General features: G+C 43.6%; 1 protein-coding gene across 3 annotated transcripts in view; it reads right to left on the reverse strand.

Moving 5' to 3' along the window:
- The window catches only part of nr3c2 (nuclear receptor subfamily 3, group C, member 2), a 482,067-nt gene that overhangs the window by 30,924 nt on the left and 425,625 nt on the right, over window positions 1–25,518 (reverse strand). For all 3 annotated transcript variants that reach the window (XM_059965018.1, XM_059965017.1, XM_059965019.1), the window contains one exon: window positions 5,759–5,889. In XM_059965018.1, coding sequence (XP_059821001.1) covers window positions 5,759–5,889 — 131 coding nt within the window. The remainder of the gene's footprint in view (window positions 1–5,758; window positions 5,890–25,518) is intronic.

Raw genomic sequence — 25,518 nt, forward strand, 5'->3', positions numbered from 1 at the left:
GCACACTGCTCCACCGGCACTGGGTCGAGGAGGTCCGCAGGGCATCCCCTTCCAGCGCCAGGGCAAGGTGTACCACCCGTGGTGCCATGTGGCAAGCTTGGCTTGCACTGGGTAAGGCTCCAGTCCGCTGGTATCGTTGTATCTGGAGATCTTATAGCCTGAATCGTGGAGACCGTTTGGTCTTCCTCTTGCTCTGATGGCATCAGTGGTCCCTGCCACATTCCCTGTCCTCCGATAGCTGTGGTGTCTTGGGTTCCCCACTGCAAGCCACGAGGAAGGCGGCTGATACACTCCGCTGTGTCCCCTGGGTTGGGGTGCCTAGGAACGCTTGCTCCTTCGGGATTCCCTTGGAAGGTACAATGCTCGGTTCCCATGTCCTCCCTCTGGGTCCGGTCTTCAAGAGCTGAGCCCGGCCCGGGGATGTGGGGGGAGACATACGGTTCAGTCCCTCAAATTATTCCCTGGGTTTCAAGGTGCTCCATCCAATGTCGTAGCTCTTCAATCTTGTTGTCAGTTTCTATTCCCACTCCTGACACCAACGTGGCGAGCATTCAGTCCATGGTGACCAGGCTTGCCAAATGTCCCGTATTAGCTGGGACATCCCGTATATTGGGTTAAATTGGTTTGTCCCATACGGGACCGCCCTTGTCCTGTATTTGACTGCTACTGCTCTGCAATCACCAGAGGGCATGCTTACAGGCAGATCCTAGATCTGGTACAACAGCGTGTGTGCGTGTTTCATGTGCTATTGACACTATGCACGAGTGATTCACCTGACATCCAATCACAGGCCCCCTTATGTGCATCAGTTGTGTGCTATATTTTGCCAATTCCTGCCAAAACAAAAAGTTTCAGTAATGTCTAGTGGTTGGTCGATTTGGCATGTGCCAATATGGATAAACCTCCAAAAAAGAAAAGACTGTGCAGCTACAGCAAGCAACAGAAGCAAAAAAGACATGGGTTAAGCCCGTCAGCGGTGACTCGACGTCGATGAAGGCCTTCTGTACTTTATGCCGTCGGGAATTCTCAACTGGCCACGGAGGTGAGAATGACCTAACTCAGCATGCTTCCGCAGAAGTGCACAAGAAGGCCACACTAGCTAAAGGTGCAAGCAATATTGGTGCATTCTTCATGAAATCTACTGTGGAAAATGACAAAATCGCGGCCAGTGAAGCCTCGAATGTGTACCGTACAGTTAAAACACGGGCTCAGCTACAACAGCACTGACTGTCTTGCTAAGCTCAACGGTGCTTTGTTTAATGACTCAAATGTTGTGAAGAAGATGCATTTGGGAAGAACGAAAGCTGAGATGATGACAGTGAATGTTTTAGGACCAATGACTGTGAGGGATATTATGCATGATCTGTCCCCGACCGAAGAAGGTGAACCTGTGTGTTTCTCAGTTGCCATCGATGCCTCAAACAAGGGAGACAGACAAATGTGTCCAGTGTGCGTGATATATTTCTGTGTCTGATGGAGTGCAGTGAAAGTGATGAAACTGCAAATGGCACACATCAAGCTCTGATGAGCTGCCTGGAAAAGTATGGACTGGATATTAGACACGTCACAGCCCATGCAGCAGATAATGCCAATGTAAACTTTGGAAAACACCACTCAGTTTACCAGTTTTTGAGCTGTGCCAACAATCGCATTCTGAAAGCTAACTGCCCAGCTGACATAGCTCCTAATGCCTGCAAACACGCCTGTGATCAGCTGTCAGTGGATATTCAGACAATTGTTCTAAAGGTCTACAGCCACGACTCAATATGCTTCCCGAAGAGAGGAACTGCGTTCATTTTTTGCCTTTGTTGACACCGAGTGGCGTGAACTTCTGCGTCATGTTTGCACACGACGGCTCTCTCTTCACCCAGCTGTCGAACGTCTCCTGCAAAGAGGGCCAGCTCTCACGTCATACCTCAGCTCCCTCCAGACTTGTCCTGTGGCACTGAAGAGGATTTTTGAGGATGAAGAAAAAACAGAAGATACTGAAATTTATCTGTGCTTTTTCCACAACGTGGGGTGTGCTTTTGACCAACTCGTGAAAAAGCTGAAGGAAACAAAACTCTGCATCACAGATGTTTACAAGGAAGTCTGAAAGTTCAAAATGAAGGTGCTTCAGTGGAAACAGGATACCAGACCAAGCAGCTGACGGACAAACAAGTGCCCGCACAAAGGTCCAAGCAGCAACAGGACTTTGTGAAGTTCTGTGACTCTGTCATTACATACATTGACAAGTGGTTTGATTTCTCACCAGAAAATGTAATGATGAAACTGAAACCGATCGGCCTCTATGAGGAGCTCTCCTTCACTGACCTGGGGCAGGTGGTGGCTGCCCTCAAAATGACAGACAGTCAATATGGACCAACTCTAGGAAGAGTTTTGTGCTAGCCGGGAGGAAATACAGAAAGCCAGACAGAGTAGCACAAAATCCACCAGTGAGAAGTGGGTGGCAGTTTTCCAAAACATACGGAAAGCCAACTTGATCAACATGTTCAGGATTGTCTCACTTGTCCTCAATGTGCCAGGATCAAATGCCTTAGTAGAGAGGATCTCCTCTCTGATGACCATTAAATGGTCAGACTCAAGAAACAGATGCAGCACAGAGCTGAGCAAAAATGAACTTCATATATCTGTGGATTGTGACTTGTCAATTAAGCACTTCTCTGGCTGTGCAAAAGGACAAAGGACTGCTTGAATCAGTCAAGAGCAGCAAGAAATATCCATGGAAAAAGTAGACATGGTGAGTCCCTCCTTTTCCTCTTTTGCAGTGATTATGTCTATAGTCACGTACAGATAGGGTTATTTGGTGTTATTTCATATCTGACTGGTAGTCAGACTATGCTCTGTATTATGCTTTGTTATAATTTGGTGTTACATTTCATATCTAACACTGAAGATATGTACACATGGTTCATATATTGGATTTGTTTACCTATTCAGAGTTGTTTCTCTCTCTCTCTTTGAAAGAGGTCCCCATTACCATCTGCCAGCTCCCTCAGTCACTTCATCCCAGGCCTGCACCATCCCCACACTGCCGTGGCATGCCACCTTTTGTCCCTTGTTTGGGAGTGAGAAAGTTGGCAACCCTCATGATGACAGATGAGTAAGCTCGTTAATCTCAACAACCATTTTTATTGTGAAACGCCACAAAAACAGACCAGGCACTACAACCTGGGGAGAGAACCCTTTTAGTCACCTACAGATAGTGAACTACCTATTATTATTATTATTATCTATTATTATTTTATATATATATTATTATCTGGCCCTAACCCACCTGGACAAAAAAGACACATACGTTCGGATGCTGTTCATACTCTTCAGCATTCAACACAATCATCCCTCAGAAACTGATTGGAAAGCTGAGCCTACTGGGCCTGAACACCTCCCTCTGCAACTGGATCCTAGACTTCCTGACTGGGAGACTTCAGTCAGTCCAGATCGGGGGGCAGCATCTCCAACACCATCACACTGAGCACGGGGGCTCCCCAGGGCTGCGTGCTCAGTCCACTGCTGTTCACTCTGCTGACCCACGACTGTGCTGCAACACACAGCTCGAACCACATCATCAAGTTCGCCAATGACATGACTGTGGTGGGTCTTACGAGCAAGAATGATGAGTCAGTTTACAGAGAGGAGGTGCAGCGGCTAACGGACTGGTGCAGAGCCAACAACCTGTCTCTTAATGTAAGCAAAAGAGATGGTTGTTGACTTCAGGAGGGTATGGAGCGACTCCCCGCTGAACTTTGACGGCTCCTCGGTAGAGATCGTTAAGAGCACCAAATTTCTTGGTGTTCACCTGACGGAGAATCTCACCTGGTCCCTCAACACCAGCTCCATAGCAAAGAAAGCCCAGCAGCATCTCTACTTTCTGTGAAGGCTGAGGAAAGTCCATCTCCCACCCCCATCCTCATCACATTCTACAGGGGTTGTATTGAGAGCATCCTGAGCAGCTGGATCACTGCCTGGTTTGGAAATTGCACCGTCTCGGATTGCAAGACCCTGCAGCGGATAGTGAGGTCAGCTGAGAAGATCATCGGGGTCTCTCTTCCCGCCATCACGGACATTTACACTACACGCTGCATCCGCAAAGGAAACAGCATTATGAAGGACCCCATGCACCCCTCAGATAATCTCTTCTCCCTCCTGCCATCTGGAAATAGGCTCTGAAGCATTTGAGCTCTCACGGCCAGACTATGTAACAGTTTCTTCCCCCAAGCTATCAGACTCCTCAATACCCGAAGCCTGGACTGACACCTTGCCCTATTGTCCTGTTTATTATTTATTGTAATGCCTGCACTGTTTTTGTGCACTTTATGTAGTCCTGTGTAGGTCTGCAGTCTAGTGTAGCTTTCTCTGTGTTGTTTTTTTTTTGTGTAGTTCAGTCTAGTTTTTGAACTGAGTCATGTAACACCATGGTCCTGAAAAACGTTGTCTCATTTTTACTATGTACTGTACCAGCAGTTATGGTCGAAATGACAATCAAAGTGACTTGCCTTGACTTGAGATGGGGGTGGCAATGATCACACACCCTGGTTACAGTCAGTCAGGGTGACTCACAAACGCACAAGCGAGTAACTGTATAACCCAAGCTAAAATGTAACGATAACTGAACGGGAACTTCCCACCATAATCCCACAAGAGCATTTTAACACAAGAACAACAGATAGTGCTGGTCAGTAGGAATACTCGACCACGCCCACCCCAACCCCTAAAGGGCCACAGTATTATTAAAGTAGATAAGTGGAATTAAACAGAAAAACTTCCCAGAATACCACACATAAACAAATACAGTTATTGAATGGCATTTATTAAATACTGTGCAGAATGCAAGATTTGTACACTTCCTTTATCCATGATTAGCACACACACCCAGCAAGCTATCGCACACTGCTCTTCCAATCTGAAACATTATCTTGAAATGTTATTACTGGTTAGAACACCTGCCAGGATAACTTAAAAGAGTTTTATATGTATGTTCTACAACGAAGTAGAGATTCGGTACAGTCATACATAATCCAGAAAAGTAACTTAAAGTGTAATGTTCCATTCCAATTCCAAACTATTGAAGTGAGAAACTTTAAATGCTTTCCAGGAGCATCTGTCATTCACGAACCTATTAATCACATTCCTTCTCAGTTTACACTTCATATGTACCAAATTTAATCAATCTTTCTTACAGATTCTGATTATTTCAAAGAAAATTTGATTCAAATTAAAATTTGACTGCTTTTTTTCTGCTATGTTGTAAAGTAAGCAACTAAATACTTTAAAATTCCATCTACCTATAACTTTAAATACAGAGACAAAAGAATTTTTAAGAAACGTGTCTTGCTTTCGTCATAATGCCGATTTACGAAGGATGTCATTCAGACCACTTATTTACAATTAATACTTCCTTTGCTTTCTCTATTTCCATTCTTGCCAATGCTTCCTGCTCGAATCACTTGAGGCTCAGTTACCTGTTTCTCAGCTTTTCTCTGTCACATCCAGTCTAGATACTGTGGTGTCAAATGATACAACTGTGTAAGCAGAAAGAGTTTGCTTACAACTGATAAAAACATCAAAATAACTCAAAATGCTTACAAATATCTGTTTCTCATTGCTTCTTCTCTTTGGTATATGTTCATTAACTCAACATTAGTTTAGCAAGAATTTAGTTACTGAACCATGCATCTCAGCCTTCAGCAAAATATTTCCCGGAAGAACAATTAATTTTCACAATGTTAAACAGAGTAAGAGTGAACGTGTAACTTACTTGTGCCAAGTAGGAGAAGGACTTTCATGCACAGGAACTCTTCGTGAGTCAGTTGCAAGCGTACAAATTCAATGCTGATGCCTTTCATCCCTTGGCATAGTTCATACATAGCTGACCGCTGCATCCGCTGTCTGTTTGAATAAATCCAAAGAGCTTAATTAAAAGTATGTTGTAATATTTAGGAAAAAATATAGATGTACCATCCTGGAAACCTCAGTATCAATCTTTTCTAACTGTTAGAAACAGGGATTTTGATTTGTCAAGAGTAATATTTTGGACTAAACTCGAATCAATGGAGGATGCTCAACATTTGTGGCCAAGCTTGAATGCTATCACCTCTGATAAAGTTAGATCAGGTGATATAAGTCACAACAGGGCTTTGCTTCCAGATGAGTTGAAAGCTTTCTATGCTCAGCTTAACCATAAAAACATGGAGGACTCATCGCAAACTTCCACAGCTCCCGATGATCCTGTGATTTCAGTCTCTGAGGCTGACACGTGAGCAGTTTTCAGGAGAGTGAACCCATGAAAGGTATATGGCCCAGACGGGGTACCTGGCTAAAGGCCTGTGCTGATCAACTGGCTGGAGTATTCACTGAGGTCGTTAATCTCTTGCTTCTGCAGTCTGATGCAGCCACATGCTTCAAGCAGACTTCAGTTTAACCGATGTCTAAGAAGGTAATAACCTGCCTCAATGACTATTACCCACAAACACTTATATCCACAGCGATGAGTGCTTTGAGAGGTTGGTGGTAAAACATCTTAACTTCTGTCTGAGAAGTGACTTGGATCTGCTCCAATTTGTCTACTGGAGCAACAGATCCACATCAGATGCCATCTCATTGACTCAATGCTGGAACATCTGGACAACAAATCTTCATAAATCAGGTGTTTTTTATTGACTACAGCTTGGCAGTAAATACCATTGTCCCCTCAAAACTAATTAATAAGCTTCAAAACCTTGACCTCAATATATCCTTGTGCAATTGGATCCTCAATTTCTTCACTTGCAGACCTCAGTTAGTTCAGATTGGCAATAGCATCTCCACAATCTCCATCAACACATGGTGCACCACAAGACTGTGTGCTCAGCCCCCTGTTCTACTTGCTTTACACTTCTGACTGTGTGGCTAAGCACAGTTCCAATGCCATATTTAAGTTTGCTGACGACACCACTATCATAGGCTGAATCAAAAGTGTTAACAAATCAGTATATTGGAGGGAGACTGAAAATCTGGCTGAGTGGTGCCATAACATCAACCTCTTACTCAATGTCAGCAAAACCAAGGAGCTGATTATTGACCTTGGGAGGAAGAAAGCAGAGCTCCATGAGCCAGTCCTCATCAGAGGATCAGAGGTGAAGAGGGTTAGCAACTTTAAATTCTTCTGTGTTTAATTTTTGGAGCACCTGCCCTGGGCCCAGCATGTAAGCCAATTAGGCAGTGCCTCTACTTCCTTAGGAGTCTGCAACTATTTGGCATGTCCATTACAGGTAAAACCCTCCCCTCCATTGAGCACATATACATTAAGCACTGTTACAGGAAAGTGGCATCCATCATCAGGGACGCCCTCCACCCAGGTCATGTTGTCTTCTTGCTGCTGCCATTGGGATGAAGGTACAGGGACCTCAGGACTCACACCACCAGGCTCAGGAACAGTTACTACCCCTCAACCAGCAGGCTCTTGAACAAAAGAGGATAACTTCACTCAACTTCACTTGCCCCATCATTGCAATGCTCCCACAACCTATGGATTCACTTCTAAAAATTCCTCAACTCATGTTCTCGGTATTAACTGCTTATTTATTATTTCTTTCTTTATGTATTTGCACAGTTTGTTGTCTTTGTCACATTGGTTGTATGCCAAAGTTGGTGTGGTATTTCATTAATTCTATTGTGTATTTATTGAGTATGCCCACAAGAAAATGAATCTCAGGGCTGTATATGGTGACTTCTATGTACTTCGATAATAAATTTACTTGGAACTTCAAAAGCAGGACACAATCCAGATTGAGTCATCTGGGAATAAAATTATTTGAACATAGAAGCAGAGAAAGGTCAATCAGGCCCTTGAGTGTGATGTCCATTGAATAAGATTGCAGGTGATCGTTAATTTCCAAACCCATTCAAAAGATGTATCTCTAGACCTATTAATATCTAAAAACATATTGATCTGTCATTAATATACTAGACAACTGACCCTACACCCATCTTGAAAAGAGAATTCCAAAAATGTGATAACCTCAATCTGAAGAAATGTTTTCCATTCGCACTCCTGAATAGTCGATTCCTCATTTTTAGACTGTGCCCCTTAAGGTCGGCATTTCCATAAGGCGCGGGTGCAGAATGAGGCCGTTCAGCCCATTGAGTCTGCTCTGCCAGTCCATCATGGCCGATTTATCATCCCTCTCTTTCTCATTCTACCATCTTCAACCCGTAACCTTTGGCGTCCTAACTATTCAAGAACACTTAACCTCTGCTTTAAATATAACCAATGACTTGGCCTCCACAGTCATCTGTGGCAATGAATTCTGCAGATTCACTATCTTCTGGCTAAAGAAATTCCTCCTGTTCTGAGGCTGTGCCCTTTGGTCCTAAACTCCCTGACTATAGGAAACATTCTCCACACATCCATCCATCTTGGCCTTTCAATATTCGATAAGATTTCAATGAGAACCCCCCCCCCCCCCGTATCTGTTTCTAAACTCCAGTGAATACAGTCCCAGAGCCATCAAACGCTCCTCATCCGTTAACACTTTTATTCTTGGAGTCAGTCTCATGAACCTCAACCAAAGTAAGCTAAAGTAAAAAACCACCATCACATCTAACCTTAAATATCTCTAAGAATTTTTAGTTTTCAATGACATCATCTCTTATTCACTTACACTCTGAGAGAACATATACCCGTTCAGCTCAATGATTACTTCATCAGATTTGGCATCCTGTACACACCATTCCATGTGCAGGCTCACTAGGAACGGTTTTGCATTTGTATACAATCTTTTTGCAATAAAAAGGGCTAATATCATTAGCTTCCTTTATTGGTTGGTGCACCGGCATATTAACTTTCTGTTAGATGTATACAAAAATGCCCAGTCTGCAGAATACCAAAACTTTTCAGCTACTCACTATTTAAAACCTACTCTGATCTTCTACCTTTTCTATCAAAATGGTGACCTCATAGTAAAGTTCAGCGTATGCTTGCTCTTATAGATGGAAAAGACCAGTATCCTTCTCTGGTATCTCCATTCTGCTTCCATTAGTAAAGAGCCAAAAGAATCACAGGTTTTATCTGAATCATCGAGATTTCAGATAATGTCCTAAGCCTAGAATCCCAAAATGGACCTGTATTACCTTCACAATATCATCACCTTCGTCACTGCCTTTTCCTAGACCAGAATAAGGAACTCCATGATTTAGCACGACTGCTCTCTTTTAGCTCCCCAGGCTCCAGTTAGCAGGGACGCCATGTTGATAAAACTCATGCAAACATTATCATTACTCTCAGTGTGGGTGTGTCCAAGCCTTGGGCCTTGTAAAGCTTGCCTTGTCAGAGAAGAAATCGCAGTAGCTGAAGATTTTCAGGTTCAACATTTTTTATCAGTGGAACAAATTTTCCATTCAAAATTTCATAAGAAGAGTATCTTTTAGGTTATCAAAAAGTAAGTTTGCAATAAAACAGCTAGTTGAAAATAATTCTTTCACAGTCCATTCTGTCTGGCTTCACTCAGTGCTGCCGAACTACCACTAATCACATATATGGAATTAAGGGCGCTTTTGATTTCTTCTGCAATCCAGATATGCTAGTTGCACATCACTTACAGAAACACTCTAACTCTTAGTAAACACAGATGAGAAAACATGACTGATTGCTATTAATCTGGTTTCCATGCCCTGGGAAACTAGAATAAACAGATAGAAACATAAACCCAGAAATATTATGTTTTAGAACTTCACCAAAATATAAATAACAATGAACAAATGTTTTATCAGATGACCCTACAATACAATAACCTACACTTTAGAAATATATATGATGAGATCAGAGCTCTGAGTATGAAACCACACAATACAAATTGCCTGTGGTATCAACATGTATGTTTTAATGTTGAGATTTACTTCACAGAAGAGTAAGGAATTTTCCTTAATTGGCACTTTAACAAATATATCACTTCAGATGGAACAGATGTACCTGTGATGTAATGTTGCACAGGATAAACTGATCACCATTCCCCAAGCATTGTGAACTCTCTAAGTAGTTTGAAAGGGGTTACGTGCCATAAATGGTCATGTTAGAGGGAGGAACGAATATGGAAAACTTTTTCACAATGCTGTGAATGAATTAAATATGGAGAATAGATCTAAAGATCACAAAAAGGCAACACAAACTGCATCATGAATAACTTGTTCTTCATCACATTTACAAAGTAATTTTTAGATTTCTTTGTTCAATACAAAAAACCTAACATCAATATCTACCATCTTTTATCAAACATTTTCCATTCTTCCCTCAGTCTGTCTGCCTCAAAGTTTCAAAATTTGGGGTTTGAAACATCAAGACTGTCATGCAAAGCCCTTAAGAACAACAGACTTGAACACCACTCTGCTAATATAGCTTGGGATCTCACTCACTTTGAATTTGATTAAGATGCCCTTAATGCGACATGACGGACAGGAGATGGTCAGTTCTAACAACTATACAGTGGTTATATTTCCTCCTGATTTGACCTTATATAAAGAGGAACAACTCTTCATTAAGTATTTCCTTTCCATAAAGAATGAGCTAAACTGGTGTCTCAGCAACTAGTCTGTGGGATAAGTGAATGTCTCATCATAGTTTACATGTTATGTGTACTGTGACTAATGTATGTAGTGTATGTAGAATAACTTGTTCTGTGGAGCCGCTATTTGTCCATATGCCCCAACTAGGAAGATTTGAGCAAAATAGATATGTTGCAAAAACTCAGCAGGCCAGGCAGTGTTTGTGGAACAGAAACTGTCAGTGTTTTAAGTCTGCAAACTTTTGTCAAAACTGGGAAGAAGAGAAATGCAAGTTAGTTTTCAGTGGAAGAGCAGGTGAAGGATGGAGGTGTAGAATAAAGGGATGTCTGTGTCAGAATAGCTGAAAGGTAGTCATTACCTGCATGTTAAGCTCCTTGGTATCTATGAGTTGCCTCAACTGTAATGAGGTAAGGTGATGAATTGCCTTGCAGGCTAGACTTGTAGGAGAAAACACCCTGAACCAACATGTTATAGAAACAGAAAACAGAAATGCTGGAACACTTAAGCAGGTCAAACAGCAATTGAGGAAAGAAAGACATGTAACTTTTCAGATGCAGTACCCTTCATCACAGACCCAAGAAAAACAGAAATAGATAGATACATTACTGGGAGTATCTCCGATAGATTGAAGCAGGTGAAATAAGGTGAAACTACTAATCAAAGCAATGATGGTTGCATTGACTCTTCACTAATTTGTTTTGTTACCTCCAAAATCTTGGCCCTAAATAGCGACAGCGGCTGAAGTGTTGTTGCAAGCAAATCAATGTTGGAGATCTCAATGATCCTACAAAGATAGCTCTTCCCAAAGAGCACCTCATTGACAACTATATGACTCCCCCTCCCTCCAACCAAATAGAGCTGCTGAGTGTGTACACATCACTTGGACCATCCTGAGCTTTGCCAAATCAGCAGTTGCCATTGTTTTCTCTACTGAGGAAAATGAGGACTGGCATGACAGAGTTACCAAGAGATCCAGAAGCTAATTAAGCATAGCCATGAGATTTTTCTTTGGAATGGAAGCCCTGCCATACATTGAAGGAAACAAACCTGAAAGCAACTGAAAATGAAGATTTATGACCCGAATAACATAGTGGGTGGAATGAACACTGGAAACTAAGCAACTTTCTAGTAACCATGACTGGTGCAGACTCTTGATATGTAAGCCCTTTATGGCCCAAACATTACAGAACCCACTCTAATAAAGTTGAAAGGAAGGGCGAATAGACAGAGGTAATCAGTAGCCACTGGAAGGAACACTTTGAGGATCTTTATAGCCACAATCCAAAGATGACCACCTTAGACTGAATTCCATTCCAGCCTCACTGACATCCTCGACCAACTAATCACTGAAGAGACCACATGCCAACTGATAAACAACAAGGCTTTAGATGGAGAAGGCATTCCAGTTAAGTTCTAAAATTTGGCAAAGAGAAGCACCAATCACGAATTCATAACTTCATCTTCCACATGTCAATGAAACTCAGAGATTTTAGGAATTCAATTTACACATTAAAGGATGCGAGCACAAAGTTTTCAAAGTCATTCAGAAATACCTACCAAAAGCCATCATGCATGTATAAATGGGTCTTTAGTCTGCATGACTGTATTGGAGTCTCACATTTAAAGTATTGATATTTTTGACCATTTTTGTTTGGAAGTGACAATGTACAATATGTAAATTTTACCTCATGAGAATGCACAGCGAATGCCTTTCACAACTGAAGAACACCTTTCATCAACAAAGATAAAACTATATTTATACATTTTAACTATTTCATTCAGCAGCAATTTAGTCACTATTTGATTGTTGAATGCAAGATTGCTGTTCTGTAATGTGGCAGTGTTAACAAAGATAAATAACATTCATCAGATCCTTGTTATGTCATAGAGTAAAGCAAAAATCACAGGCCTTTGTGTAGGAGTTAACTTGATAAATGCTCTTTGTAATGACCAAATGTTTGATGTAACAGCATAAGTACAGCTGAAAGACTCACTGAAGCGTGACTATTCAATCTGTATCAACAGCCACAGAACTGTTGTGAACAGCATGTATTAGTGGCTCACCTTAATTTTGAACCTTTTATGTAAAAGAATGATGCCAACTTATCAACTAGGCAGCTGGCTTAATGTTGTGATGGTTTAACTTTTGAAACTTTTTTTCTCTGATCTACTAAACATTTGCTTCTTTCCACATGACAGGATTTCACAAATTAACAGGCATCTTTATGATGAGCCAGAAATCGGAGGAATTTTGACTTAAGTTGAAGAATGCCAAGAAACTAAAGCTGAGTCAATCCCAAAACTTATTATTTGCTTGGGGTTCAATAGAAATGTTGCAGTGATTTCATTTCTTCCTGCATTGTCAATCAGCCCTATATGAAGCAATTTTACAAATCAGTATCAGTTGCCAGCTTCCTCCGAGCAATGTTGATACTAACTGTGAGATAAAGTCCAGGAGTGTCAGGTTCTTAGTCTTTTATCTCTGCAAGAGAACTTACAAATGCTCTTTTACCCGATATCTTGGCAAGATGCCCAATCTGATGGATACTGTGGGTGAGAAAAGATGCAACTTTTCATCTACTTGTGTTACCGTTGGGCACTGTCATGAACTACCAAGAGTGTGTTTTCTTTGGTAATGCTGGTGGAGTTCAGGGCTGATGGGTGAGAGAGAGCGAGAGATGGCATGTGCAGCAGTGAACTTCACTCAATTCAACATTAGAACATAAGAAATTGGGATGGGAGTAGGGTCAACAGCTCCTTGAGCCTGATCCACCATTCAATAATCTTGTCTCTATTACAATTTTCTCATTCTCTATTCAAAGTACATCCAAAGAGACAGCACCCACCTCTCCTCCACTTCCTCCAGCTCTCTGAGCTAAAGAAGTCCAAAGACCTACAACCCTCAGAGAAAAGGAATTCCTTCTCATTTCTGCTGTAAAGAGGTGAACTCTTGTATTGGAGAAACATTGTTTCAGTCTCCACCTTGTCAAACCACCTCAGAATCTTATAAACTTTGATGAATTACTCTCAATCTTCTGAACTCGCATGACTCACAGTACAACTCGCTCAACCAGCATCAGACTAGTGAACTTTCTCAGCACTGTCTCCAGTGCAAACTTATCTTTCCAAAAATACAGAGACCAAAACCAGACACAGCATCTTTGTGAAGCTGTATCAAAACTGAACTTTCATTGTTCCTGGCAATAAAGCCCAGCATTCCATTGGGTCTGCAAGCTAACCCTTTCTGTATTACATATGTAGACACCCAAACTTCTATTGTGGTCTTATTCCATTTAAATAATAAATGATAATTTGACTTGCTTCATTCTTCCTTCTGAAGTATATAATCTGAATACTTCCCACAGCATATTCTACTTGCCACCTTCTTGGCCACTTACTTAATATCCATACCCCAGCCTCTTTGATTCTTCATAGCTTGCTAACCCACCCATCTTTGTTACATTAGCAAACTTGACTGCTTCTCCACTCAAGCCATCATTATAGATGATAAATAATCAAGGACCTTGCTCTCATCTTGTGGGAGCTTACTAATTGATTACCAATCTTAAAATGAATAATTTATCCAGCATTCTATTAGGCAATTCCTGATCCATGCCAATATATTACCCACAATCCTCTACAATTTAATCATATTAATAACCTTTTTCAGTAGCAAATGCCTTTTGGCAATCCAAAATCATTCACTTTCCTACATCCCTTATCCACCCAGTTTGTTACATCTGAGAACCTTTAACTACTTGATCAAACACAACTCAAAACATAAAAACTTGTTGACTACTTAGCTTTTTGATTTTCCAGATATCCCGAATTACCGCCTGAGTAATGGATTCCACCATTTTCCCAAATGACAGATATGCTACCTGCCCTCCCTTCTGAATTCCCCTTTATTAATGGAGTTATTGCATTTGCAATCTTCCAGGTTTCTGATACCTTTCCAGAGTCTAATAGTTTTGGTAGATTTTAGCTAACACACCCACTATCTTTTTTTTTTGCAGGCACTTCTTTGAAGGTCCTAGGCCATCAGATTCAGAGGACCTGTCAGCTTTTACACTATTAATTATTTAGACTCGCTGGCACTTTATTATTTCCTGTTTTTAGTTCTCCAATTTAATCCTCTGAGGGGCTAATGTTAATGACTCTTTTTATGTTTCTAGAACTTTAATTGACAGCTTCTGCTGGTTTAAAAATATTGTCAATCCTCTGCCTATCACTAACCTTGGCAAAGATTCATGTTGTCAAAGTTAGTGGTAGGCCAGAGGATGAACATCTTGCTGATGTTCAGTCCTTTTGGCCCTTTGTAGGGGGAGCAGCTACTGGTTTTTATCACTTGTGTCCAAAACCTAGCACCTAGGGGTCCTCTAACACCACAGATTCAATTCAGTTCCCATGGACAGAAAAGACCAATCATAAAAATGGAGAGTAAACTGCTCCCCAATCTATTGCATTTTAAAACTCACTCACACAGCAAATTGAGAACTAAATACATGGCTAGAGCTTCAGCCGAAGACAGCCCCTATATGTACGTTGGTGCACACACTTGTCTCCACTTACTGCTCTTCTTCTGATACCTCCATTGACCCACTTTCCTTGTTTCTGGAGCTTCAATTTACTGTTTCTTTAAACATTTTTATTCCTTTCATTAGGACCTAGAGAGCTAATTTGCCATCACTGCTTCTCCGATTTACTATGCTGCGAGCTTTCTTTTGCTCGCTCCCTCATTCTTCCTTCTGATATAACAGGAGGCCATTTGATTTTTTTAAAAAAGTATTCTCATCAGTCCCATGACCACACTTCCTTTTCCTATAACCTGTTCTCTCTTCCAGATCTGTCAATTCCCCACTGATTTTCCCTGCACCACACCATATTACAGCCAATTAACCTACTAGCTTGTCTTGGGGACGTGGCAGGGAACAGGTAAACCCGCAGGAAACTGATGCAGGCACAAGGTAACCTCCATACCTTCAGCTCACGAGGTTAGGATTTGTGGTGAACTACATATACCTGTCTGGACACCCCCCTGCTGACTGCTCCTGTGGCTCCTCCAACAGACCCCGGTATAAAGGCGATTGAGGCCTGAGCCCGGCCTCTCTGTCTCCAGGATGTAGTATGGTGGTCACTCACTGCTTGTTCCTTCTTCCAGTCAATAAAAGCCGATATCTCGCCTTTACATCTCAGAGTGAGTTATTGATGGTGCATCAGGATTGGACCTGGGTCATGGAGCTATGCAACAGTATTATTGAACATTAATACTGCTGGCACGGTGGAGTTAAGTCCCTACCAAAAGATGTGTAAGGCGCTCCTTCACTCCGCTAACCTGCAGATCACCCTTGGGCAAGGTATAGTATCTGCTTAGCCCTCCAACCAGGGTCATATGAAACCACCGGAGTAGGTGATGGATGGTCATATGAGCAGCTGGTACACATCACAAATCCTGGTTATGTGACCACTGGCACCAGGCAATCTCTGAAGAGTATTGATAATGGCTGGGTTCACCCATCTTGTAAAGACAATGTCCAGAAGAAGGCAATGGCAAACCATTTCTGTAGAATTTGCCAAGAACAATCTTGGTCATGGACCATGATCGCTGACATCATACGACACGGCATGAGATGATGATGATAATGAATATTGGCAAATAAAGTAATTAAGTACTTGATTTTGAAGCAGACCCCACTAACTTCCAGTGCTGCAAAATATATTTTTGCTTTCGGGTTGCAATCTGTATCAAGCCGTCTCTCTGCTCTCAATGTTGTGAGGTGGTAGAAATTCACCATACCCACGAATTCCTTAAGGCCTTTGATTGTGTTGGGTCGGGGGAAATGGCGGACCGCGTCTACCTTGGCGGGCAGAGGGGTTGCCCCGTCTTTAGTAATCCCGCAGTCCAGGAAGTCGATGGTGTCGAGCCCGAACTGGCATTTGGCCGGGTTGATTGTCAGGCCGTATTCACTCAGTCGGGCGTAGAGTTGACGGAGGTGGGACAGATGCTCCTGACAACTGCTGCTGGCTATGAGGATGTCGTCCAAATAGATGAAAGTGAAATCCAGGTCACAACCCACCACATCCATTAACCGCTGGAACATCTGTGCAGCATTCTTTAGGCCGAACGGCATGCGGAGGAACTCAAAAAGGCCAAAAGAGGTGATAAGTGCCGTTTTGGGGACATCGTCCGGATGCATCGGGATTTGATGGTACCCTCAGACAAGGTCTACCTTGGAGAAGATCCGTGCGCCGTGCAGGTTTGCTGCAAAGTCCTGAATGTGCGGCACAGGGTAGCGGTCCGGTGTTGTAGCCTCATTCAGCCTGCGGTAGACGCCGCATAGTCTCCAGCTCCTTGTTGCTTTGGGCACCATGTGCAGAGGGGAGGCCCAGGGGCTGTCAGACCATCGTATGATCCCCAACTCCTCCATCCTCTTGAACTCCTCCTTCGCCAGTCGGAGCTTGTCTGGGGGAAGCCTTCAAGCACAGGCGTGGAGGGGTGGTCCTTGTGTCGGGATGTGGTGCTATTTGCCATGTCTGGGCATGGCTGCCATGAACTGTGATGCCAGAACTGATGGGAAATCCACCAGGACTCTGGTGAAGTTGTTGTCGGACAACGTGATGGAGCCTAGGTGTGGGGCCAGCAACTGGGCTTCACCCAGGGAGAACGTTTAAAAAGTCTCGACGTGGACCAGTCTCCTCTCTTGCAGGTTGACCAGCAAGCTGTGAGCCCGCAAAAAATCTGCTCCCAGGAGCAGTTGGGCTACAGCGGCCAGTGTGAAGTCCCATGTGAACTGGCTGGAGCCGAACTGTAGCCACACCATACGGGTGCCGTAGGTCCTTACTGTGCTGCCATTTGCAGCCCTCAGGGTGGGACCCGGTTCTCGTTGTAACTCGTCGGAGGTAAGACGCTGATCTCGGCTCCAGTGTCGACCAAAAAGTGGCATCCCGACTGCTTGTCCCAGACATACAGGAGGCTATCCCGATGGCCAGCCGCCGTAGCCATCAGCGGCAGCTGGCCCTGGCGTTTCCCGGGAACTTGCAGGGCGGGCTACAGCCGCAGGCTTCTGCGCCCCACCGCTGGTGGTAGAAACACTATTGTTCGTTGCTCTCCTCACCCCTGCCTCTGGGGTTAGTGTTCTCTGCAGCCGTGTCTGGTCTCGTCTGCTGCTGGGAGCATGGCCTGGTGATCTGTGCGACGGACGCCCCACTCTCCTTCTTGGCTTTCCACAGCACCTCCGCCCGGGCCGCCACCATCCGGGGGTCGCTGAAATCCGCGTCGGACAGCAGCAGGTGTATGTCTTCAGGCAGCTGCTCCAGGAACACCTGCTCAAACATGAGGCAGGGCTTCTGTCCTCTGGCCAGGGACAGTATCTTGTTCATCAAAGCCGACGGCGGCCTGTCCTCCAAACCATCCAGGTGCAGTAAGCGGGCAGCTCGCTCGCGCCGTGAGAGTCTGAAAGTCCTTATGAGCAGGGCTTTGAATTCTGTATATTTGCTGTCCTCCGGGGGCGACTGTATGAACTCCTCAACCTGGGCAGCTGTCTCCTGGTCGAGGGAGCTCACCACGTAGTAGTAACGTGTGGCATCCGAGGTTATCTGCCGAATGTGGAATTGGGCTTCTGCTTGCTGGAACCATAGGTGAGGTCGCAGCGTCCAGAAGCTTGGCAGTTTTAATGAAACTGCATGAACAGATGCGGCATCGTTCATCTTCGGTCCAAATATCATTTGGGCCATTGGGGTCACCAACTGTAGCGGTGTGCTACACGCAGCGCTGAAAGAACGACACGCAGTCGGTGAGTTGAGGTTGCAAAAGAGGTTTATTCAAACTTCGCAGCCTCGCTTTAAAGCCTTCCTGTTCCCGCCCTCCCCAGGCGGGAATGCTGTAGGGGTCGCGGGCTTTTCCCCTTGCTGGTGAAGAAAGCCTGGTGTCCTTTTTGGGACCGGCCTCAATGCCGGCGCGCACCACTTTGTGAGCTGGTTCGAGTGCACTGGGAAGTGGGTCGCCACAATATAATAAAAATTTTTAACCCTGCAGTTACATTGGTAACAAAGTTCTGGGTGACTATCTGCTATGTTTCTTGACAGCAACATAGTTGAATTCAGAAAGCACCCTTCAAGCAGGAAAAGATAACAAGGTGCTTTATAGGATCAAAGCAGATTTGATGCAGACCTACATAAGGAGTTAGTGAAATAAAAACACAAGATGCTGGAAGCACTCAGCAGGTCAGGCAGTATGAGGTATGAGAGAGAATAAATGTCTTAGGTTGAAAATCCTTTATCAGAACTCTGCCTGAGGAACAGCCTTTTATTGGAAATTTTAACTCGACTTCTTTTTCCATCTGTTTAGTGTTCCCACCATCTTGCTTCATTTACTTATTGAGATACAGTGCAGAATAGGCCATCAGGGCTCTTCAAGCTGTGCCACCCGATTTAATCTGAGCCTAATCACGGGACAATTTGCAACGAACAGTTAACCTACTAACTGGTACATCTTTGGACTGTAGGAGGAAATCTGTGCACCCAGAGACAACCCACGTACTCATGGGGAGAGGGTACAAACTCCTTGCACGGCAGCAATGGGTATTGAACCCGGGTTGCCTGTATTGTACTAACCAATACGTTACTGTGCCACCCCTGTACTTACAGCAGCTATATATGTATATATATTTTATATTTGAGTATTTGGTGCGATACCTGACGTAAAGCCCGGTCAATCTGATTTAAAAGAGTAAAAAGATTTGAGAGATATTGAATAGGGAATTCTAGAAATTACACGATTGTAAATATCTCAATGTTTAGAAAACTGGAGCACTGGATTGCTCTAAACCAGGGAGCTGTCAACATTTAATGAATACAAACCTGAGCTCAAAGTAATGAAGGGATATGGGATCAGTAAGGAAAATGAATGGGTCAGCAATGGCCTTTTAAATGCTGGAGCTTCTTTGGTTATCTTTACGAATATTCTTGCTTTAATTTGACAGTATTGTCTTCTGCTGTTGAGTTCAATGGCCCTCAAAATGCTCAACCTCTCTGGCATGTTGCCACTGTAATTCTGGCAGGAGGTTGCAGAAAGATTAGAAGCCGCCTGGGAGCTTGGCATGCCAGATCCTGGATTTGCACAGGAACTTCTGCAAACCTTGTAAGGTTTGGAGCTCTGAACATCCTTTACAATAACAAGGAAAACAGCTGGGGTTGGAGACCATGCCAAGAATTCCCATTCTCTGGCTTAGCAGAAATCAGGTTACAATAGTTGGCTGTCTTAACAACAGCAATAACACAAGCCCAGGCGCAAAGCTAACTGGGACTCTGAGTGTAAAATGGAATACTCCTTTATCAGTTCAACTATAGGTATTGGCTTCACTCCTAAGTTTTATTCATAGTGATAGGGCAACTGTGACACTGGATTTTTCAGCTGGTTATGTCTGGCAGGGAACAAATTAGGATCTTAGCAGCTAAAGCAACTACTCAAAGGTGTTCCAGAAGCGTTAGCAACAGAGATCAACATGAACCACCTGGACATCCACACTCAGGTTTCCAGCCAGTGAGTTTTCAGTCCCATAACGAACATAGTCCACCTTTGTACATTTACTAAATCCACATTTCAATTTCATTTCTAAGGTTGTAACTGAATGTCCTTAACAAAGTAACTGAAATGAAGTAAAGACAATTAACTATTTGCTATGTGGGATTCATATATAATTGACGGAATTGGTGTCATTGTGGAGTGATGAACTGAGAATCAGAACATGTGGAGACAAACAGCAATTTGTTTTTTGAAAATCTGATACTTCGATATATGTTAAATGTGTGCACTGAGTATCAGAGCAGAATTGTCAGTGCCACATTTAGAGATACAAGGACAGGAGAACAACATCCAAATCTTGAAGAAATATGTTTCCAAGTTTGAAGAAGGATGTTTCCATGGTCCAGCTCTGGAAAATGTTCTACACTTTGTAGGATTTTGTGAATAAAACATGTGAGAGTTGTTTCATGTGCTTACCAAAACCCTGAGCCCTTCCATTGTAATGTTTGGAAGGAAGCCCTTCCAAGCTAAAAACAGCTTGTTGTCATTACTGTTGTCATTATGTCCGACACTGTCTCTTAAAGTGAACATAACTCAATGAGGGTGTTTGTGAATGATGTAGAAGAGTTTGTACCATGAACAATATGTGTCATCTGTAACCCATTACATTATCCTACACAGGACCCCCTAGAATTCACCAAAACTGGCATTGTGGGTCTGTTTGGATCTCGTACGAACCGCCCGGCTTGGGTGCAGCATGCCTTGGTTGGAGTAACTGCAGGTGCCTCGGGTTTAAACCGGGGTGTACTGACATGCACATGGTCATGTTGTGATGCACAGGGTATGGGAGTGGAACCACCCAGGTTTTGGTAAGCTGGTTTAATGCAATCTACAGAAATACATTCAGGTTTACCTTTTCTATCTACAATAAAATGCTTTTTGCCCCATTCCAAAATGCACAACAGGCCATAGTAAAGGCCTTAAAGGGGTGTTAATATGCATTGTGGCAGACAGAAATGAATGAAGTAGAGTAAATCAACTGGAACCCAAGAACGCTGTACACCACGATGTATGAATAGGGTATAAAAGAATTGGGTTTACTGAGGAGGACAGCAAGCTGCTGAGGCACCGACTGGGTGGTCATGGCATCAGAAATACAGTCACCCTGCACCCGTACACCAGCTCAGCTGTGAAGGACTGCAGGTTGTGCTTTGGAGCCACTGGAGCCTCAGCAGGACCCACGGGAGACAAACGTGCCAACACTTGTCCCTCCGAGTAACCTTTAAGAACGGTGAAACCTCTCAGACAGGCTGTGGGTGATACACCGTGGTGTGATGCAACTTAATGCCGAGGAACAGGGCCATCTTGGCCCAGAGGTCTGACGTGAAATGGGGACGTCAGTCAGAAGAAATATCGGATGGGGTGCCAAACTGAGCAAGCCAGGTGTTGACGAATGCCTGAGCTATATCCGCAGCTGCCACTGACGCTGGGGGACAACCTCTGGCCACCCGGTGGAACGGTCCATCACGGTAAGGAGATGCGTGGAACCATGTGTGGTGGGGGGAGGACCAAACAGGTCCTCATTGATGTGGTTAAACCGTCGTTCAGGGACCTCTAAATTGCTGACGGTGGCCAAACATGATGGTTAATTTTCATCTACTGATACACAACACAGGCATTCCAGTCTCACACATCCTTCCTAAGGCCGTGGCGCACAAACCTTAAAGCAACCAGTTTCTGTGAAGCCCTTCCCACTCTGATCAGGGGCCGTGAATGGAGTTAAACAAAGAACACCTCCAGTTTGCAGGTACCACGGGGCAAGGGTGACCAGTCAACGCATCGCACAGGAAAGAAACTCCTGCATCCCTGAACGACGTCAGCCTACCATAGGACCATGACTGCTCTCCTATAAGCCTGGACCCTTGGGTCAGTAGCTTGTTTGGCTGCCATGCCAGAATAGTCAACCCCGATGGGTCTGACATCAATGGTGGACCATGAGAGGCAATCGGCCACAGCATTATTTTACCCTTCAATGTGCCGTACGTCAGCCGTGAATTCCGAAATGTTGTCCAGGTGGCAATGCCACTGTGCAACCAAGGGTCTGACACTTTGGCTACTGTGTGGACAAGGGATCTGTGGTCAATCAATGCTGTGAAATGCTGGTCCTGCAGTAGAAAATGGAAATGGTGGATGGCCAGATAGAACCGATAAGTTCTCATGATCAAATGTGCTGTACTTCCTCTTGGGGGGAGGGAGCTACCGGCTGAAGAAGGCGACTGGCTGCGACATGCCTCCGATCAACTGTTCGTGCACAGCATCCACAGCATAGACTGAGGTGTTAGTTGTAATGGTAACGTTTGCGTTGGGGAGCAGGTGCACCAGTCTGGTCACATTCAAAAGAGCTTGATTGGTGTTGTCAAATGTTCTGGTCATATCTGCTGACCACTCGTGATTAGGGCACTGCCTTTGAGGGCACTATACAAGGGGTGCATAACTTCAGCAGCTTGCAGAATGAAACAGTGAATTAAATTCACCACACCTAAAAACTCTTGCAGTGCTTTGATAGTTTGGGGCAGCGGGAAGTCCACAATAGTGGCAACTTGTGACAGCACAGTTGTCACACCTTCTGCAGAGATGTGGTGGCTGAGAAAGTCAATAGTAGACATCCCAAACTGGTATTTAGTAGGGTTAATAATCAGCCCATGTTAGCTTAAGCGCTGGAAAAGTGTGCGGAGATGTGATAAATGTTCAGCTTTGGATGCACTGGCGTCCAAAGTAAATAAAATGTCGTTTAAGTAAATAAAAAGACAATCTAAGTCTTTTAATGTAGTGTCCATCAGTCGCTGGAAAGTCCGTGCTGCATTTTTCAGCCCAAGCGGCATGCACAGAAACTCAAATAAGCCAAACAGGGTTATAGCAGCAGTTTTGGGAATGTCTGCAGCATACACAGGCACCTACTGGTAGCCCTGGTGGAAGTCCACTTTAGAAGAAGTTACCTTTCTGGCTAAACGTGCTGATAAGTCTTGAATATCTGGGACCGGGTAATGATTGGAGGTAGTGTTCTTCTTAAGGTGCCAGTAATCGCTGCTTGGAACACCACCACCATCAGATTTAGGAACCATGTAGAGCGGTAAAGCCCAGGGGCTATTTGACCTGTATACAATGCCGACTACTTCCACGTTGACAAACTCAGCCTTCGTGCTGACCAACATTTCTGAGTACAGTCTACGCACACTGGTGTGGATTGGCGAGCCAGTTGTGGAAACGTGGTGCTCAACCTCATGCCTTGTGACTGTGGTGGAAAACGTGGGCTTGCTGAGGTTTGGAAATTCATCCAGCAGGTGAGAGAATTCACAAGTGGTGGTGCATATGCTGAACAGTCGTCATGGGAAACTTACTAGGGGTACAGGGTAAACTTCTTTGTGCCCACAAGCTGGCAGATCTTAAGATCTCCTAACTGTCCTTTACTGACAGGAAATCTGTGCTGAGCAGAGGTCTGGCAAATTTAGCCAAGACCAAGCTCCATGTGCAGCGTTGTCCACTAAAGCAGAGTGTCACACATCTTGTCCCAGAAGTCCAGAACCAGTTGCCATTGGCTGCCTCCAGTGAAGATCCCTCGCTCTCTGCCTTATAGTCAATGGGCAATGCTGGCAGCACACTCACTTGAGCACCCGTGACACACAGGAACTGTCGCCATGAAAGGGTATCCATAATGAACAGTCAATGACCCCGGCAGCTGGAAACCACAGTGTTCACGTCTCCGATGTCCTGATGCACTGGCACTGACCAAGCTGCACAGCATTTCTTGGCGTTCATGCCGGAGTGTGTATAGTGAAGACATAATCCCGATGTTGTCTCGTTTGGAGCCGCAGGCATGAGTCTGCTGACAGGGCTTAATGAGACAGGGAAAGAGGGAAGAATGATACATGATTGAGTTTACACTATTGGCTACTTTAGCAAGCTCCCTATGGTCCATCATGGGTGCATTAGTGAGGGCTATGCAAACTTAGTCACGCATTTGTGAGGAAAAGAGTTCTTTAAAAATCAAACAAGGATGGTGATTGCCCTGGAGAGATTACTTGTAGCCTGTGGTCCATTTGTTCTGAAGGTCTAGCATCTCCCAGGCCAGGCAAGGAGAGCAACTGTTTGGCGTTCTCAGACTCAGAAAGCCCAAAGTCAATACTAGGTGAGTTTTCCGAGTGACGTATTTATCATGTGCATGTGGGTCTTCTAGTAGTCACCACTCTGGCTGCTGTGGATCTCCTCAACGACGTTACGGCATCGTAAAACTTGCTATTGCTCGCAGTGTGAACTGAGCTACAGCCTGAGCAGTGTGTTGCTCCCAAAACTCCGGCAGCTTCAAAGTGACTGTGTGAGTTGACATGTCGTAAAGAAGGCTGTGTATTCAAATCATGTCAGGGTCACCAGTGTCGAATTTAGTGAATAAAACGTGTGAGAGTTGTTTTATGTGTGTAACAAAACCCCCAGCCCTTTACTTCCATTACCAATAAAATCAGTCCGCTTACACTGACATCATTACGTCAGAGACTGTCTTTTGAAGTGAACACATTTGTGAATTATGTAGAATAGTTTCTCTTATATGTCTCATCTGTCACTATTACACTACCCTATACTTCACACCATAAGCTTTCTGACACTTTTTTGTTTTCAATAATTATCAATCAAATGCAGGATGTAAGGAGTCTGTTGTTATGTTCCTCAATATAGAAAACAGTCACTAAAGCCTTACTTATCGGAGAAGCTCTGATTTTCCTTTTAAAAGGAGTTGCATTTTGTAGTATATGATAGAATTTTTGAATGCAATAAATGCTGTCATCAATCCTTATGGTTAAATGCTTGGGAATGGGAAACTAAAGTTACAAAAGCATGGATTAAACATGTTACTGTTTCAGTGAAAACTCACTGCACTTTGTTTCTAAAGTTCAATTTACTTTGAAGTGAATAGATTTCTTCAATCCCCATTTGAAATTTATTTACATTAAAACCACATTGCATATTTTTGGACAAAGCTTGCTCAGTTTTGCTGACTCACTGTTGCAAGCGTATTGGCACGTAACAAATGTACGTACATACTGTGGACTGTTTTCCATGAGAGTGTTTTACTTGTTTGGAGCCATAATATAGTGGGATATTTTTGAAATAGTTAAATGCACTGAATGCCATATTATTGATTCTTTAATCAGCACAGCTTGTTTGCTTGAAGAAAGAAAACTATTTACTCTAAAATGACCATGCTCCTCATGTTGAGTTACAGGTTAATACCGAACCTCTTTATGCCTAACCAGTCATTGTTGTTGAAGGTGAATACTTGCAATAGTATGGCCCATAAGATTTCTTATCTCAGCCTATAAAATAACAAGTTAAACATTTTTTATAAAGAACATCCCCTGTTACATTTGGGTATATCAGTAGGACAAAATGTTCCATTTCTAATG

The sequence above is a fragment of the Hypanus sabinus genome, chromosome 3 (assembly GCF_030144855.1).
Source record: "Hypanus sabinus isolate sHypSab1 chromosome 3, sHypSab1.hap1, whole genome shotgun sequence".
Taxonomy (NCBI): domain Eukaryota; kingdom Metazoa; phylum Chordata; class Chondrichthyes; order Myliobatiformes; family Dasyatidae; genus Hypanus; species Hypanus sabinus.